Source organism: Brachycentrus maculatus, unplaced genomic scaffold (assembly GCF_059751285.1).
Source record: "Brachycentrus maculatus isolate JH-2025_06_01 unplaced genomic scaffold, ASM5975128v1 h1tg000285l, whole genome shotgun sequence".
Taxonomy (NCBI): Eukaryota; Metazoa; Arthropoda; class Insecta; order Trichoptera; family Brachycentridae; genus Brachycentrus; species Brachycentrus maculatus.
In genome coordinates this window covers 1,285,498-1,302,666 of record NW_028281036.1, presented here as the reverse complement: position 1 = coordinate 1,302,666, position 17,169 = coordinate 1,285,498, and the positions used below count along the sequence as shown (strand labels likewise).

At 36.1% G+C, this 17,169-nt stretch overlaps 2 protein-coding genes across 3 annotated transcripts in view; both read right to left on the bottom strand.

Annotated features, from left to right (window-relative positions):
* The window catches only part of Cap-G (Chromosome associated protein G), a 29,373-nt gene extending 21,956 nt beyond the window's left edge, over window positions 1-7,417 (bottom strand). The window contains exons 1-8 of the mRNA XM_088267230.1: window positions 7,127-7,417; window positions 6,851-7,021; window positions 6,190-6,330; window positions 4,075-4,208; window positions 3,360-3,519; window positions 2,701-2,882; window positions 2,004-2,198; window positions 634-794 (exon numbers count right to left, since the gene is read on the bottom strand). Coding sequence (XP_088123356.1) covers window positions 634-794; window positions 2,004-2,198; window positions 2,701-2,882; window positions 3,360-3,519; window positions 4,075-4,208; window positions 6,190-6,330; window positions 6,851-7,021; window positions 7,127-7,285 — 1,303 coding nt within the window. The 5' untranslated portion in view covers window positions 7,286-7,417. The remainder of the gene's footprint in view (window positions 1-633; window positions 795-2,003; window positions 2,199-2,700; window positions 2,883-3,359; window positions 3,520-4,074; window positions 4,209-6,189; window positions 6,331-6,850; window positions 7,022-7,126) is intronic.
* A 3,693-nt stretch (window positions 7,418-11,110) lies between these two features.
* The window catches only part of sals (sarcomere length short), a 40,506-nt gene continuing 34,447 nt past the window's right edge, over window positions 11,111-17,169 (bottom strand). For both annotated transcript variants that reach the window (XM_088267232.1, XM_088267233.1), the window contains exons 8-12: window positions 16,343-16,655; window positions 13,321-13,437; window positions 12,992-13,143; window positions 12,382-12,604; window positions 11,111-11,461 (exon numbers count right to left, since the gene is read on the bottom strand). In XM_088267232.1, coding sequence (XP_088123358.1) covers window positions 11,261-11,461; window positions 12,382-12,604; window positions 12,992-13,143; window positions 13,321-13,437; window positions 16,343-16,655 — 1,006 coding nt within the window. In that variant the 3' untranslated portion in view covers window positions 11,111-11,260. The remainder of the gene's footprint in view (window positions 11,462-12,381; window positions 12,605-12,991; window positions 13,144-13,320; window positions 13,438-16,342; window positions 16,656-17,169) is intronic.

Below are 17,169 nucleotides of genomic sequence, written 5' to 3'. Positions count from 1 at the left end.
AACAAAAATAACTGGTCGAATTGTAAAATTCGAATCACGTTTTCAGGTGTCTCCCAGTATGTAAAATAATCCGTTAAGGAACTTGGTTTAGGTAAAAGTTACTTTTGAAAAAAGGGATATCTGTAATAAATTATTGTTGTTAATATTAAGGTTAAGTATTGGAGTTATGTTTTGTCCGCCTCCGTAGTGTAATGGTCAGCACGCTCGGCTACCGTTCTGGAGGTGTCGGGTTAGATTCCCAGGGGGGGGTCAAATAAATATAAGTGATTTTTTTCACTGTAATATTTATTCAATATTACCCTGGACTGGTACCTGAAGTGGAGGGCTGATCACCTTTCCTTCATGTGTAAACGATCAAGATAACACTACGTTTATATGAAGCAGTGCCCTATGCACCATTGGGGTGCGGATAATGGTTTTATTTTTATTATTATTGGAATTGAGATGATCAATTTCACTATCTGTTGCCTTTTGTATGCTGACGATGCTGTGCTTAGAAAAATTTACACTCAAAATACAATTTGTTTCTGAATGATCCTAACTTGTAATAATGTAACACATTGTGCCTTTGAGAAAGCTAACATTGCAATATCACCAATGGTAACGTAGTCAGTATCAGGTTGATTCACCAACCTGCTAGGGTATCGTATAACAGCGACTGCAGCGCGTTCCGGCCGACCTCATCCGCCATGTCGTAGACCGGGAACATGTTGATGAGCTCCTGCAGCACGTACTGTCTCCGGCTGAACTCCACGGGCTGCTCCGCTGCGTCAGGGCACTGCGATTCCACCAGACTGCAAGCAAACAGGTCGGTCTCACCATTTGTGTTACACACTGCTTGTGCCGCAACCGGAATGAGTTTATATTGATATCTCAACATAGATGGAGAAATATATAGATTTTTTTATTTTTTTATTTCTTTATTTGTATACATTTATTTAAATCACAATTTATACATATTAAGAACTTTTTATTTTTTGCAGAGACCCAACAAGCCACCTTGTGTGTCTTGTCGGTGGAGTTCTTTTTTAATACATTTTTTATTGTTTTTAAAGATTTTAACACAAAAAAGAGAAAAAAATTAATAATATAAACATTTTACAATTTTCATAGAATTAACTCTCGATCATTTACCCATTCCTTTATTTTGCCTTTGTTCCATATTTTATTTTGACCTCTAAAACCGTCGGCAACAAATTAAAAATGAACGGAACGATATATTGCAGTGTTCGACTCCCATATTTATTGTTAATTCTTGGGACTATCAAACCTTTATGGATGTCTGTGTGTTTACAGGGATTACGTCTTAGGTTACTTTATACACATGAAACATTTACCATTCTACCCGTGATAGACATTTAAAAAATTTAAAACACATATCAGTAGTGTAAAGGCAAAGAGGTGTATCTGTGAAATTTTTCATTTTCTACGTTTGTTCCACAAAATGTCTAAAATAGTGTATTCCATAATCTGGAAAAAGGATATAGCTGTAGTTGCAATACTTATTTTGTTTTATTAAGATATGTACATATGAAAATACATAAAACAAATGAGTTATTTAATTTTACAAGTTTGTTTTTGCTCTCCTGTAAAATTTGGTCTGAGACAGATATACCCCTTTGCCTTTACACTACCAATATATACATCATAAATCTCACGACGCTTCATGTTCGAGTTCACGGGAACCATCTATGGTTGGAATGAGAAAGCTTTTATTTTAAAATATAAGAGGTCAAGGGATCTTGCATTCCTTATGTCATTGCGACAATATAAAGTATATTGTGACCTCCCTCTGTGTCATAGCTCACCTACGACCTACGTGAGTCATATAGCTCACAACCTGTCTTGGTGGTAGGAGCTTCACCTTCTCGGAGTCCAGTAGTGGTCCTCCAAGCGAGCGAGTGCGTCACAATGAGGATTAGAAGAAGAAAGATATCCCTACACAGCTTGTTTCAAACAGGCATTCAAGCCTTCAACAAGTGAGAGAAAGTTGGTGAACTCACGCGCGCACGTATCCCGTAAAGATGATCAGCTCCGGAATGAGCTGTTCCAGGTGATCCGTGTCCTCGACAGAGTGCAGGTGGCGCACCAGATGCCTCCAGTACCACGCCGACTCCTTGCTTAGCTTCTCCGCAGGGATGAGTTTTAGGTTGGGGTCCGTCGGCAGCCACTCCAGCAGCTCTGTTATTTGCTGATGCCTGGGCAATGGGGAAGATCATGAAATATTATTTTGAGAAAGAAAAAGACTTTGTGTTTTGATCCACTCACATTTTTATTAACCAACTAGTTTCGGCAACAACCTGTTGCCCTCTTCAGGGTTTAAATTATGACTAATTTAAAACGACGATTGGCTTGGATTGGCTTATGCTTTTGTCCATCTTTATTCCAATCGGAGCTCTTGATCGGTGCACGAACACGTTGCGCGTAAATTAGATCACGCTAAACTGTCGTAGTACTTTTCATTTTTCAAAACCGGACTGCCGGACGGTAAAAACCCGTGTAGCGGACAAACACCCTTAGTGTATTTTTCCAGTTCATAGAATGTTAAAAACTTTATAATATGCATCATTAATTTAAAATTGCATATTTTCATACATCCACAATATTTTCTTGCATCCCTTCCTAATCTTATCCATACCTGCCAACATACGAGTTAGCAATATACAGTTTTCAATTACAGAACAAAAACCATGGTCTTACTTAAACAGCGCTTGTAGTAGATTCCCGGCGACCATGGCTGAATCCTTGGCCCCCTGCAGGTTGTCCAGCCTGATGGAAGCCAGGAGCTCCAGGACGTTACCGTTGTATCCCCCGAGCCAGCCGGGAATGAGGGCAGTCTCCACAACGCGCCGGACCCTCAGACTGCGCTCAGTCAGGCCAACCTAAAAATCATATTTTTCAATGAAGAGATTAAAAAACATTAAAAAATGAGAATTGCATACTAAGAAATATTTAAAAAAAAAATACATACAGGATACCTCATATTTGATTAAAAAAAAGGTTCTGTTACCAAAAAAGTTTAAAAACTGCCGCATTAGATTAGTTAATATTTCAAAAGGTGATGATTCAAATATATAAATAAACTAATAAGTTTCTTCTTCTTCAAACCCTTATCCACACCCGATGGTGCATAGAGCACTGCATCATATAAACGCAGTGTTATCTTGAATGTTAACACTGCTTCAGATACCAGTCCAGGGTTGAATAAATATTAGAGTGAAAAAATCACTTATATTTATTTAACCCCCCCTGGGAAACAGCCCGGGACCTCCAGTACGGTAACCGAGCGTGCTGACCCATTACACTACGGAGGCGGACATGTAATAAGTTTAGTTTATTTTAACTAATTAGTTACAGACCTTCAAAATATGAACTCTCTGTCTGACTTTGAGTTGCGTCACATTGATAGAAGAGACGTACAGGAAGGCAGCCTTTCTCACAGACTCGTCAACATCGCACAGGCGTTCCAAGACGTGAAGCAGGTTTCTCGGGCTCTTGGCCAGGCTGAGCACGACGCCTCTGCAAAGTTGGGAGTGCATTATACAATTCAAAAGGCAAAAAGGTGCTTTGATTACTTTCATTTTACTTATTGATTCTGCATTATCTTTGTGGAATGACATGTTGATTATTTTTTTATAAATAAATACTTGTATAACCATTTAATGAGTTTTATTTCATTACACACGACTAGTTGGAAAACTAACAAATGTTTTCATCTACAGGTGAAAAGTAAAACTTTTATTTTACCTAAAAATAACGAAAAAATTACAATAAAAATTCGGGATTTTTTCACAATTTCCATACATTTTTTATTTTATTTTTTAAAAAGGAATAACCAGTTAAGTCTCTACTTTAAGTGGCTTGTCTGCAGGTAGAATAGTAAAGATAGGGAAGACAAATGTGAAAAATACATCACAAACACCCAGACCAATTAAAATAAATCTTTCTTAAATTTATTTTACGATTGACGGAAGTCGAACTCGTAACGCCAGTTTCGCAGTCGATCGTCTACCCAACTACGCCACGGCGACCATGAATGAATTTTCGAAAAAAAAAAACAAACTTGACTTATACCTTCGGACCGCAGCGCTATGATCACAAGACATGTGGAATGCATATGCCCTGGTGACGGGATCATCTTCGTCCACGGGGTTTTGTAAGCGCTGCAAAGCTAGCACGGCTCGACTTCGAACCGCTCCGCGGACATCCTGAAAATATCGATTTTAGAGTAGTGCATTCTTAAGCATTTTCATAAGAATATTAACATATTGTTGTCAGACGAATTTTTCATCAACTCTGAGCCTAACTAGTCTACTAATTAGGGTTGTATATTAATCACAAGTAATCGCAAGCCCAATCCCAATCAGTACAATGTTTTTTGGCATCTCCTGCTCTACCAAAAGTAAGCCAAATAGAACGCTTATAAGCGTTTCTCGCTCTCTACCAACAGTATGTAAAAGAGGCTTTTAAGCGTTTCCCGTAAACAATGTATTAATATTATTTATTATATCGGACACTGGAATATTCACCCTTTAGATAAGATGTCAATTTCAAAGGTTTCTCAACTTTATACGAACATGTATCGTTCTTTACTTTTTTTATGAAAGAAGATGGAAGTCTCAGCATCCCAGGGTTTGTGACCTGCGAATACCTTACCGGTATGCAGAAGGATCTAAGATCATTGCATAAATACAGGTTTCAAGAACTAATACAATATGGATGTTCAAAAATAGACGGTGGACAAGGTGTGGGCAGAAGACAAATCTCCTGGCTCCGGAATACACGAGATTGGACGGGGATCAGGACCGTCGAGGCGCTGTTTAGAGCTGCCCGAGACAAGGATAATTACTCACAAGTGATGGTTGACATCACGGGGACCTAATATGACACGCATGTAAGAAAGATGTTCGATAATGGGTAGAATGGTGAACATTACACAACCGCACAAAGTGATTGCTTAAGCCAGCCAAATGCCAGGTCGTAAGTCCTGGGATGCCCAGAATTCCATGTTCATAAGTTAACGCACTATGTATTCTTGGCCCTTCTGGGCAATATTTTAGACTGCATTGCATCCTGCATTATCTGGACTGACTAGAAGTATGTCACTCATACCAGGAGATCAAAGTTGAGGAAGATGAATAATGAATGGGTTAATTTCCGGATAGGTCGATATATACAAAAAACACATATCGCTCACTCCATTCAAGAACGTAATAAATCATTTTTCAGGAGAACGTTTTCAAAGTTTACAAATATAATACAATGTATTAAAAATAAATATCAAGCCACTTATTGAACTTTTTACTGTGCAACAGATCTTTTTAGGTAAAACCTGAAGGTTTTTTCTCCATTTGAAAAATAGTAAGTTTATTTTAAAAAATAATTAAACAATACCTTTTCTTCAAAATGTAAAAACAACACTTTCTGCCCTGTAGCGGGTAAAAATTAAGTTAAAAATATGCCGCTTTTTCTGGGATATAGTACATTTTCTGGGCATTCCGAAAAAACGCACAACTGAAAATCGTCAATTTTTGATTTATGAAGTTCTTGAAAGGAGTGAGTGATATATCGTAGTCGTACAGGAGAAAGTGACCAATTAACAAAACGTAAAATGCTCAGGAGGGCCATTCAAGTCACTTTTGCTTGGTAAGAAAATAAACTTTAATGCAGTTAGTCATTTTTAACAAGTCAATATATTACACTTCCAAGTTTAAAATCCTTTGGGATTTTTTCAGGGCAATATTAAGCTAGTAAGATATCAAATAGTAAATGATCAAGTTTTTGGAAAAAAATGGACTTGGTCACTTTCTCCTGTATGACTACGATATACAAAATATATGTGTTTTTTTTTTAAACAAAAGTGAATACAAAGAGAAGACTGACTGAGTTTTTTGTAGAACTTGCAAAATGTTGAAAATAAGTTTGTGTATACCTAAACTGACCATTTATTTTTGTCATCAAAACGGGAGATCTAACAATTTTTACGTAATAATTAGAATGTATATTCAAGAAAACACTGTTGTTTCCATAGTTTTTATGTATTAATAAAAAGAAAAGGAATGTTGATACAGAAAATAAGAGGAATAAATATTATAAATATGAAAAAAAATGTTATTTTATACAGGGACAGGCTATCTAAAAACGGGACGGTCCCTTTCAAAACAGGACGTATGGTCACATTATGTATACCTGAAGTCTTTCCAATAGTGTGTTGAGGATTTTGTCGCAGAGGTCATCATCCAGTGAAGCATCATCACCGAGAGCCGCCAGGATCAGGCCCAAGAGCTGGCAAGATCGGCTGCGAACACCTTGCCCGGATACAGAAATACACTGCAAGAGAAAGAATGTCATTTTATTTTTATAATTAAACATTAATCATAATAAATTAAATAACTAATCCGCACCCGATGGTACATAGGGCACTGCGTCATATAAAGGCAGTGTTATCTTGATCGTGAACACATGAAGTAAAGGTGATTAGCCCTCCGCTTCAGGTACCAGTCCAGGGCAATATGGATAAATCTTCTTCTAACCCTTATCTGCAACCAATGGTGCATAGGGCACTGCATCATATAAATGCAGTGTTATCTTGATCGTGAACACATGAAGGAAGGGTGATCAGCCCTCCGCTTCAGGTACTAGTCCAGGGTAACATTGAATAAATATTAGAATGAAAAATCTTGTATTTATTTAACCCCACCCTGGGAACCGAACCCGGGACCTCCAGTACGGAAGCCAAGCGTGCTGACCATTACACCACGGAGGCGGACAAAGAGTGAATGAAGTTACAGACTGGTTATACAAAAAAAATGCTTGAAATATGTTCATTTATATAATCAAATATACTCACGTCAAATATCACATTGAAAACATAATGAAGAAATTCTTCACCATCAGATAAAGAAGTGCAAAAATTGGCTATAAACTGCATAACTCTATCAACATTCCCATTTGCTTCACCAAATATAAACGTGTAGTGCAAAGCGTTCGTGAAACTCTCGAGAAACGCTTCTTGTTCAATCTGAAAAAATAAATATTTACCGCCAATATTCACCAGCAACATCGTCAAAAAAGGACATTAGAATGCAATATCCAACCAAAAACGTACAAAGTATATATCACTTACTTTTAAAAACAACTTTTTCAATTCTTTTATGTACTTTTTATGTTGAACTGTGTTAAATTGTACATTGTGGAATATTTGAAAAATCTCCGGGATGTTCCGCTGTATGGCAATGGGTTCACGAAATTCCGACGCTGTGGTCGTATTTATTGTAGTACTCATTGTGAATCGCGAGATTTAATAATTACATTAAATACAAATTGCGTATTCGAACGTTTAAAGTTAATTACTAAAGGAAAATAAAAAATCGCAGAAATAAAATAATGACAGCTAATAACCGCCAAAACAAAAGTTTTGAAATTTATATCGCTTTCGGCATTGGGATTGCCAAGAGGCAAAAATATGTAATATAAATTTTAGTAAATAGGTATCTGCGACAATGCATCGGTTTTGATAGGTGGTAAAAAATATTTTTACAAACAGTCTGTTTTTTAAATAAATCAAAACACAAATATTCTATGAATAAATCAATCGTTAGACGGATTTTCGTTATGGCATTGATAAATCATTATCAGTATTGCCAGCTGAAACCACAGACTAACTATTTTATATAAAGACCGCCAACTACCTCGATTTTTTATGGCTAGAAGTGATATTCGCCAGCGGCCGGAAGTGACGTAAACGGCTAGAAGTACTAAGCTCCCGGCTGGGCGTGACTTCGCCGCGGCTGAATGTCAAATCCACCCGCCGAAATATTTATCATTCATTTTTCAGGTTAAATGGTATTTATATTGAAATTTGTTGTATAACATATTTTCAAAATTATAATATTAATATTACAAAGAAGATATTTCACTATCTAAATTTATTTATTTCAGTGTAATCAAAAATAGAAAGGTCACGGCTAAAACGCGACATTTATAAAAAGAGTTCAGGCGATTAATAATGGTTACTCAACTCAGCCTTACAATGGTAAATGGTAATGGTAACTTTTTTGAAATTATTATCCCAAACTATGTATAAATATAAGGCTTTTCAACAAAAACAAAAACGATAGAATTTTCAAATTACTATATTATATTTAAAATTCTAGAAAATACAATATTTTAAAAGGGCGGAAGGAGTGCCCACCACTTTCTGAAGTTATGTTTCTTAACGGGGGTGCCAGCGCCCCTTTGTGGGCGTTTTGGAAGTCTGGCTAGGCGTTTTTAAATTTTTTGCATTTGGGGGGTGCTGCAGAAGTTCAAGGGAGCGTTGTGTTAAGTAAGAAAAACTACACTTTCATACGCAAAATTTAACTTTAACTTTGGCATAATACTCAATATTATGAAGTTCTTCATAGACGGATTTCTATTTTTCTATCGATAATTGTCTATAACCATAGTCTGTCTATATTTATTTGAAATATTTGAACAACTTGTTGGTATCTCGTATTTTTCGTTCCCGTTTTGGTGTTTTTGTTAGTGTATTAGTGTGTCTCGTCATTTTCTGGTCGTTTTTTGAACAATCTGACGTTTACGAGTCGACCCCCCCTGGCTGAAACCTTACATTAGTTTCTAGGAACGCCAAAAGAGTGATTCACTAGCTCGTGTTTTGACGTTTATTTGTTTACGTCAAAAATAGCGCTTGACTTGTTTTGATTTGATGTTTTACCGGATATTTTGTCAAAAGCATTGTTTGCATTTTTTTTAACAATTGATAGTAGTGAAGTGCGTGTTGTGAATTGTGGTCCGAATAATATTTAGTGTTTTAAATATAGGTAAGAGAGCTTATTTTTATTGTTGTAATCATGAATCTGTCATCTGTTGTCAAACTGACAACCACTTTAAACTTCCAATGGTTCCAAATTTGAATCTTATGAGCTTTTAAATTGTGAAATTTATCTCGTAAGGCCATGTATTGTGAGCTGTAATTTCTAGGAATTTTGCAATCGTTATAAAAAAAACATATATTTCTGAGTTATTGTCACCTATAATTTTTGTATTTCAATATAAAATTAAATATGTACATATATTATACAAAGAATAGAGATTTACGGTTTGTAGTAGTTCTAAATGCGGTACCTACTTACCCTTTTTATATTTGTTAAAGTTACCCATTTATAATTCAATATGAGTCTGTTTCTATTTTTTTTTTAATTTATTGTACAATATGGGACACATTGACGCGTTTGTTGCTAGCCTGATGACTTTTTGTAAGAATTTCTATTCATTACACTTACATGAGTATATGTATGTACCCAGCTTCAAATGATGCTAATAATTGGTCGACAAAATACCTCCTTTTTATACTCCAATTCCTCAATAAAGTATTTATTTCTCGGTGTTGCTGCTTAGCTAATATTTGTCCTATTACTTATATTCTCAATACTAATTAAGGAGAAAACACCATTTATTTAAATTTATGTTTTTTGTACTGTTGTACAGATGAAATTAAAAGCATGTGGTGCAATGTAATTTATCTTTGACTATTTATATGTATTTATACTAAGCAGAGTGAACGCTGTTGAAATGCGCTCTCTCAGACGAATGTGTGGAAAATCATTATATGACAGAATTAAAAACGACGATATAAGAAAGGAATGTAAGGCTGAACGAGGAATAATTGAAAAGATTAGGAAGAGTTCTTTGCGGTGGTATGGACATTTGGAGCGAATGGATAACGAGAGAATGACTGAGAAAATATATGTGGCGAATGTGAGAGGGAAAACAGAACGTGGACGACCGAAAAAGACTTGGCACGATCAGATCAATCAGAACCTAAAATCTGGCGGTGACAAAAGTCTGCGTAATCGGAGGACATGTATGACTATATGTATGGATGTGAAGGAGGCGAGGAATGTATGTCAGGACAGAAGAGTGTGGTGGTCCATCCTCTCTGCCTACCCCTGCGGAGAAACGGCGTGATGGTAGTAGTAGTAGTAGAAACAAAAATAAATTTAGCATAGGTACCAGAGGCTTACATTCTATATAGGCAGAATTGCAGTGCCTACCCTGGAGTACCCGCGTTCCATATAGAAACACGACCAGTACCTACTATGCCTTATCCTTACCCAACCCTACTGCCTACCATGATTAAAAACTCTGCACTCCACTGATAAGTACATACATATTCAAATGTTGATTATTTGTTTTTGGTTACTACACCATGGTGTGTCGAAAATCCTATTTAACTATGTTTCAGCCTCCATTACAGGGCCAATATCAGAATTCCTGAATGATCTTAAAAAAACCCAGTCAGCAGCATTAAAGATTTCCATATTCCCTTCGTTTATTGTAAAGAGATGTGTTTTTTCTTTATAGTTTAAAAGTACCCACTGTTACTAAGGCACTCCATGGGTGAAATGTTTACAAAAACAGCGGTATAAATATCTATATATTAAATGTTAGAATCAAACACTGATTTTGTGAGACTACTAAATTGTTAAACACAAAAATAAATTTTGTAACAATTGTTTTGCCTTGTTATATTCATTTTTAAACTAATGTAAAGATTAAATGGCCACTTAAGCCATAAGTGAGTCGAACATGGTGAGTGATTTTTTATTTTTATTTTAAAAAAGAGAAATATTTGTGTTTTTATTATTTGCCAAAATACTTCGATTTCATGCTATTTCTGTGAGCCTAAGTGGCTCATTATTAGAAATAGGTATCATTTTAATCCTCACATTCGTTAGAAAATGCCATAAGAAGGCGGAACAATTGTCACAAAATTTATTTTCATTTGTTTTTTAACAATAAAATAATATTTACATTTAATAAACAAATTAAAATGGGGTTTTACAAATTAAACGCCAAATCTATGAATAGGGATAAGTATCATAATTATTATCATGAACACCGTTTTGTTTCCCATCACTTATCGTATACATGTCTCATCAGATATATTCCACTACTTGATTCACACATCTGAAGTGCAAGACTGGTCACCTTGCCTTCATAAAATTAACAGTGAAATCATTACCGTATTAACCTGATGTGGTGTCCTTTACATCACTGATGGAAGGGTTCTGAAGAAATAATTAGCCGAATGACAAAAGAAAAAGACGTATATGGTTTTTAATTAAATTTATTTGAGAATACAAAAGAGTTTTGTAGATAATACAGCAATTTGAACATAAAATTCGTTCCAATTCCAATAGAAAGGGCTAGAAAAATTCAACTTACACCTATTTATATACAAATTGAGTTTTGTGTTTTATGCGGAGAACTCAGCCAGCACGGAGTCCAGGTCTTCCTGCAAGTTGACGGACATCTCCTTCTGCTTCATGACGTCGTCCTTGAGCCGGTCGATGTTGGCGATGATGAGGTAGTTCCCCTTCTTCAGAGCGTTGAGTGAAGACTCGTGCTTCTTGGCCCTGGCCGTGAGGTTCTCTTTCTTCTTGTCCAGTGGTGCATCCTGCAAGAAAAAGCTTGTCATTTTTTGTCTCTGAAAGATCGGTTGGAAGATATTGCTTTATGGCAATGTTCCCGCCATAAATAAACCAATTTTCACAATATTTCTTTCTGTGTGTGTCATGTCAGGTTCCCCTGACGTCGACTACCTCTTGAGAGTGATTGTCCTTGTCTTGGGCAGTTCTAAATAGCGCCTCGACGGTCCTGATCCCCGTCCAATCTCGTATATTCTGGAGCCAGGAGATCTGTCTTCTACCCATACCGATACCCGTACACAATATTCATTTCCAAATCCAATCCTTGTTCACAAACCTGGGTTTTGCCCAAATAGAAGTTAATTTATAATTTTTGTATTTATATCTCAACATGGATGAAGAAGAATATGAAAGTCTTTGTATTTAAACGGCTTACGACCTGTAATAGGCTTGTTTAAGTAATAATAATACACATGTAACATTCACTATTCTACCCATGATTGACAAGCACATTACTCAAATTTCGGATTTTGTATATACCCTTGAATCAATGTATGTGAAAAAAGGTGTCAAATGAACCACAAATATAACTTCAGAAATTTAAGTAGTGTGATTGTCAATTATAGGTAGAGTGGTGAATGTTACACGTGTATAAAGTGATCACTCAAACTAGCCTGTTATAGGTCATAAACCCTGTAAATACCCAGACTTTCATATTCCTCTTCATCTTTGAAAGTCTGTAAAAAGATACCAAGATAATATCAACTTTTTACTGGACTTTTATTTTTAACGACTTTGACATTTTGAAATCGGTTAGTATTGCCAAGAAATTAATGATAACTAATTGGAAAGATGGTTTATAAATATTTGTTGTTAAAAATCCATTTTTTACATGGATACCAGCAGTCTCGTTGTTAGGTTTCGACCTTAAAATAAATATATTTCTTACTTCTTCTTCACTTTCACTCTCAGTCTCACTCTCTGTTTCTTCTTCCGTCTCCGATTCCGTTTCCTCTTCCTCTTCACTGGCTTCTTCCGCCGACTTCTCCTTCTCGTCTTCCTCCTCCTCGTCCTCGTCAGAGTTCTCTTCTTCGTCTTCATCCGTTTCCTTCATCAGGTTGGCCATCTTGTCCACCTCCTTCTTGAGCGCCTTGTACTTCTTGCGCTCAGCCCTGCAAAGAGGGAAGATAATTAAATGACATTTCATTAAACTAACATTTGATAATATATTTTGTATATTAAAAGCATTGATAACTTTGTAGTATGGTAATAAAAATACTTCAATTTCAGACTATTTTTGTGAGCCTAAGCGGCTCATTATTTAAAATAGGTATCAAATTGTGGTAGAGTGGGTTCAAACCCAGAAACTCTGACTCAAGAATCCATGACACTGACAACGGGACCACTACCCGACACATTTGATATTGTTCAAAAAGTTCTTATTCAGAGTTCTTTTAGATGTTATGATGTGCTAGGTACAGATGTTTTAGGTTGAGATATGTTATGTTTCCAGGTCTTTCTACAAATTTCAAGTAAATTTATTTGGCGTCTCAACTTACTTAAGTGCTTTCTGTTGGTTTTTCAGTTGCATTTTCAGCGCTGTCCTTTCTTTGTGAGCCTTTTCTTTCTTGTCTTTGAAGTTCTTTATCTTATTTGTTATTAACTTCATCTCTCTCAGTGCTCTTCTCTTCTGTTTCTCTTCATCGTCCTCCTGCAAGTTCAAAAAGATTATTTGTGAATTGGTGACATGTAGCAGCAATTTTTGTGGCCAATTCTTTCATCATGCATTTACTCCATGAGTCTAAACGTTCTTAATTAGATACTTTCTTTTTCTCTCTCATCTTGCATTCATTTCATATATATTTTTAGTTTTTTCTAATTTCCTTACCCCTTCTTCTCCACTGGATTCTTCTTCATCCTCTTCTGGACTGGATTCTTGGATAGATGCCTGTTTCTGTGCATGGCTAGGTCTTCTAGATCCTTGGTTCGAATTAGGATTAATACCCTGTAATGTTAAACCATTAAATTAGTACAGAATGTTACAATGTATCTCTCAGCAGCGTTTCTTTAATGATCTTCAAAATGCGCATTCAATTAGTGATGGATGAAAGATATTTATCGAAGAATTGTCAAACTTGATGGCTGTGATACCAGGGCATTATAATGTCCATACGGCGCTAACGTGTATCTGTGTAGATCTATACTTTTTGGGTAATTTATAGTAGGGACTAAATATGAAACTAGTAGACTTCTAGTGAGAGCCTTCCACTTCTATATCAAATTGCAGGTTGGGTGAAATTCTGGAGTTTTATCTCTGCTATGACAAAAATGGATCGAACTCCATTTAGATCCGGGTTATGTTTCCTTTGAGGGTATTTAAAACTGTATGGGCTTTCAATCACGAGTCTTGCATGGATACAAAAAAGAAGATCCTAATTTAATTGGATATTTAAAAATGGTTCTAACACGTCAGTGGGTATACACGAATATGCGTATGTAGGATGCCAACTACACAAATCTGTCGTAGAACTTTCTTCAATAAATCAACCCACAGATCCTTAGGTATGTTGTATATAAGGGGGCGTGCGGTGACTATTTTAAGAAGGGATGACGACAAAAAAAACTTTTAGGTATTTCACATGAGAGGTATAAATGCCACAAAAAAAAATACTCATTCAAAACTCAAGGACAGTATTAAGGCTGTCTAAATATTTACTAATGGCTCATGCAAACCATCACAAACCTTTTGTCATCCTTTGTAGTTGATTACTTATTTTGGACTTTATGTTAACAGTGTTAATAAGAGTAATTTTTGTAATGTGAATGCATTTTTAAAAACTGTATCTTTAGGTGGGCAAGATATCATTTTTACACTCAAAGCGCTGAAAATGCATACACTGAAAAGGTCACTTTTGTAGAAGACTCAAATTCGATTCCAACGTCAGCATTCACCGGTGTGATTAGCATGCTGAAACTAAATCACTTTGACATCTATCAAAAACTGGGCGTCTAGCAAAACCAGAAATATATATGTATTCCTTGTGTACTCAAACATTTCAAGAGATGCTTAGCATCTACATCATATATCGACGGGACGCATCTGGCATACGTGGTATAGGAGAATTAGCACAGTACTTAGCGACACAATTGTGACAGTAAAATATTGCATTTTGTCTTGTTCTGCGTGTTGGTACATTTATGTCAATTAAATCCAGGAGTTCACAACAATCAATATCGGAATTAATTATTTTTAATTATAATAATCCAATAATTACTAAACAAACCCTCGACTTGATAGCCTATTTTAACAACAGAAAAAAGTATACATTGTGCACAACATATTGAATTAATGTAATATATAACTAGGTGTAGACAAATATGGCTGAAAATGTATAAAAACAGCACAAATTTGGAAAAGTCTCATTTTCTGTATGACAGTGAACGTGTTGTCTGTTTTTGTGATGCATGGAGATGTATCACTCTTCCCCTAACCTGACTTTCCATCTGTCTCTCGAGATCCCTGTGCCTTTGGAGAAAGTAAGATTGAGGCTCGTCATCCTCCTCGTATTCTCCCTGGAAAATTTGTTAGAAGCATTTTAAGCGGTCACATAACACAAGCGTTATTACATTTGCGAATATTCTTCTCTGTTAACAATCAATCACATATCGATGATGGAAAGAGATTCACCGTGTATATCATAGATGTCTCTACTTAAGATGAAACATCTATCATTTTTATATGAGTGAATACATATATAAAGGTGTTTTTTTTAGAGGTTTGGTTTTCAAACTGACAACATTGTTTCTACAAACTGTCGATTTGACAGTTGATTTGTAGTCAGTACGTTTTGCCATTTCACCATGACTGAACTGAATGACCGATATGCGCGTCGTAGGTTCGGTGAATGGGCCGAAAACAATATTCAGTTTGATCCTCTTTTTCAACGCAAAAATTTCTTCACCGATAAGGCATATTTTTGGTTAAATAGCTATGTCAATAAGCAGAATTGCCGAATTTAGATTGGAGAAAACCCAGAAGCCTTTATTGAGACGCCCTTTCATCCATTAAAAGTCACTGTTTGGGGTGCTTTATGGGCAGGTGGAATCGTTGGCCCATATTTCTTTTAAAGACGATGCCGGTCACAATGTTACGGTCAATGGAGAGCGCTACAGAACTATGATTACTGACTTCTTCGTACCTCAGTTGAATGGTATTGATGTGACAGAGCTGTGGTTTTAACAAGATGGCGCAATATGCCACACGGCGGGTGTCACCATCAATTTGTTGCGGGAAATTTGAATTTATATCATTATATTGAATCGAATCAGACAGTGGTAGGTAATCGAGACCATTGCATATATACAGGTTTCAAAAATTAATACAATACGAATGTTTTTGAATTTTTTTGGGTCTTTATCTGCAATTGAAATATGCAAAAATTATGCACTCCAGATGACCCCACGGTAGTGTCATAGACATTGAGTATAAAATCTGTGATTATGTAAAACCCCTCCTTACTATAATTTAATTGCTATTTTCAAACACAAACTGCTCTGCTTCACAGAAAATACTATTAAAGTTTAAATTTAAATTGTTCAAGGCGCCACAATTAACTGTTGATCATGAAAATGATCATCGCATATATACAGGTTATAAAAATTTGCACAATGTGTGTATTTAATAATGGGCAGAATAATGAACGTTACACAAGTGACGTTCATCATTCATGATAAAGTGATCGCTTAGGCCAGCCAAATGCCAGGTCGTATGCCCAGGGATACTCAGACTTCCGTTTTCTTTTGTTTAAAAAGGGTGATAGATGTTTCATTTCAATTTGAGACTCCTATAGTATTTAATTTGTCAGTTAGCGTGAAAGCAATGGCTTCTTTTGGTTTCTCGTCATATATACCTTCAGTGCCTGTTCAAGCTTCTTTTCTAGCTCCGCATTCTTCCTCTTCATCTCCTCCAAGTCCGATTGCGCTTCGTCCAGCTCCTCGGCCGCCCTGTGGTACTTCTTCTCCAAGTCATCTGCCACCCTCTTGGTGTCGGTCACCTCCCTCTTGAGGCTGGAGACCAGCGTCTCGTCGTATGCGTCCACTACGGATATCACAGTCTTGGCTTGTTCCTGCTTCACGTGCGCCCTCTCGCTCTTCAACTCTGCCTCCATGTTCGATATCCTGGAGAGCAGTCGCTTGTTCTCGCGCTGCATTGCCTCTTTATTCCTTTAAAATAAAACATATAAATTGTGGGGGTCCTCACCAAAATGTTACAATTCCATTATAAATTATTTTTAGTACCGTAGAACGGGACTACTTGAACTTTGATGTGTTACTTGAGCCCAGTATAAAAAAGATATTTAAATCTGTATTTGGTCTACAATAATGAACCTATCATGACAATAAGTGTCACCTGTCAGGGAAACAATGAATCATGTCGATACGTTCATTATTGTAGACCAAATACAGATCTAATTTTTTTTGTACTGGGCTCAAGTAACACATCAAAATTTAAGTATACCCTTTCTACGGTAATCAAGAATTCTAGTTTGTAAAGTTGTTGGGTTTCGGTGCAATTTAATGATTTCATATTGGTTTAACACAGGATTGGTCACGTTTTGTCGCAACTTTAATTAAAATTTCGATAGAACACGATAGTATACAGAACAGAATCGCATTTAAATAATTTTTTGTGCAATATTGGAAATGTAACTTTGCGTCCATGATAGAAGGACCTACA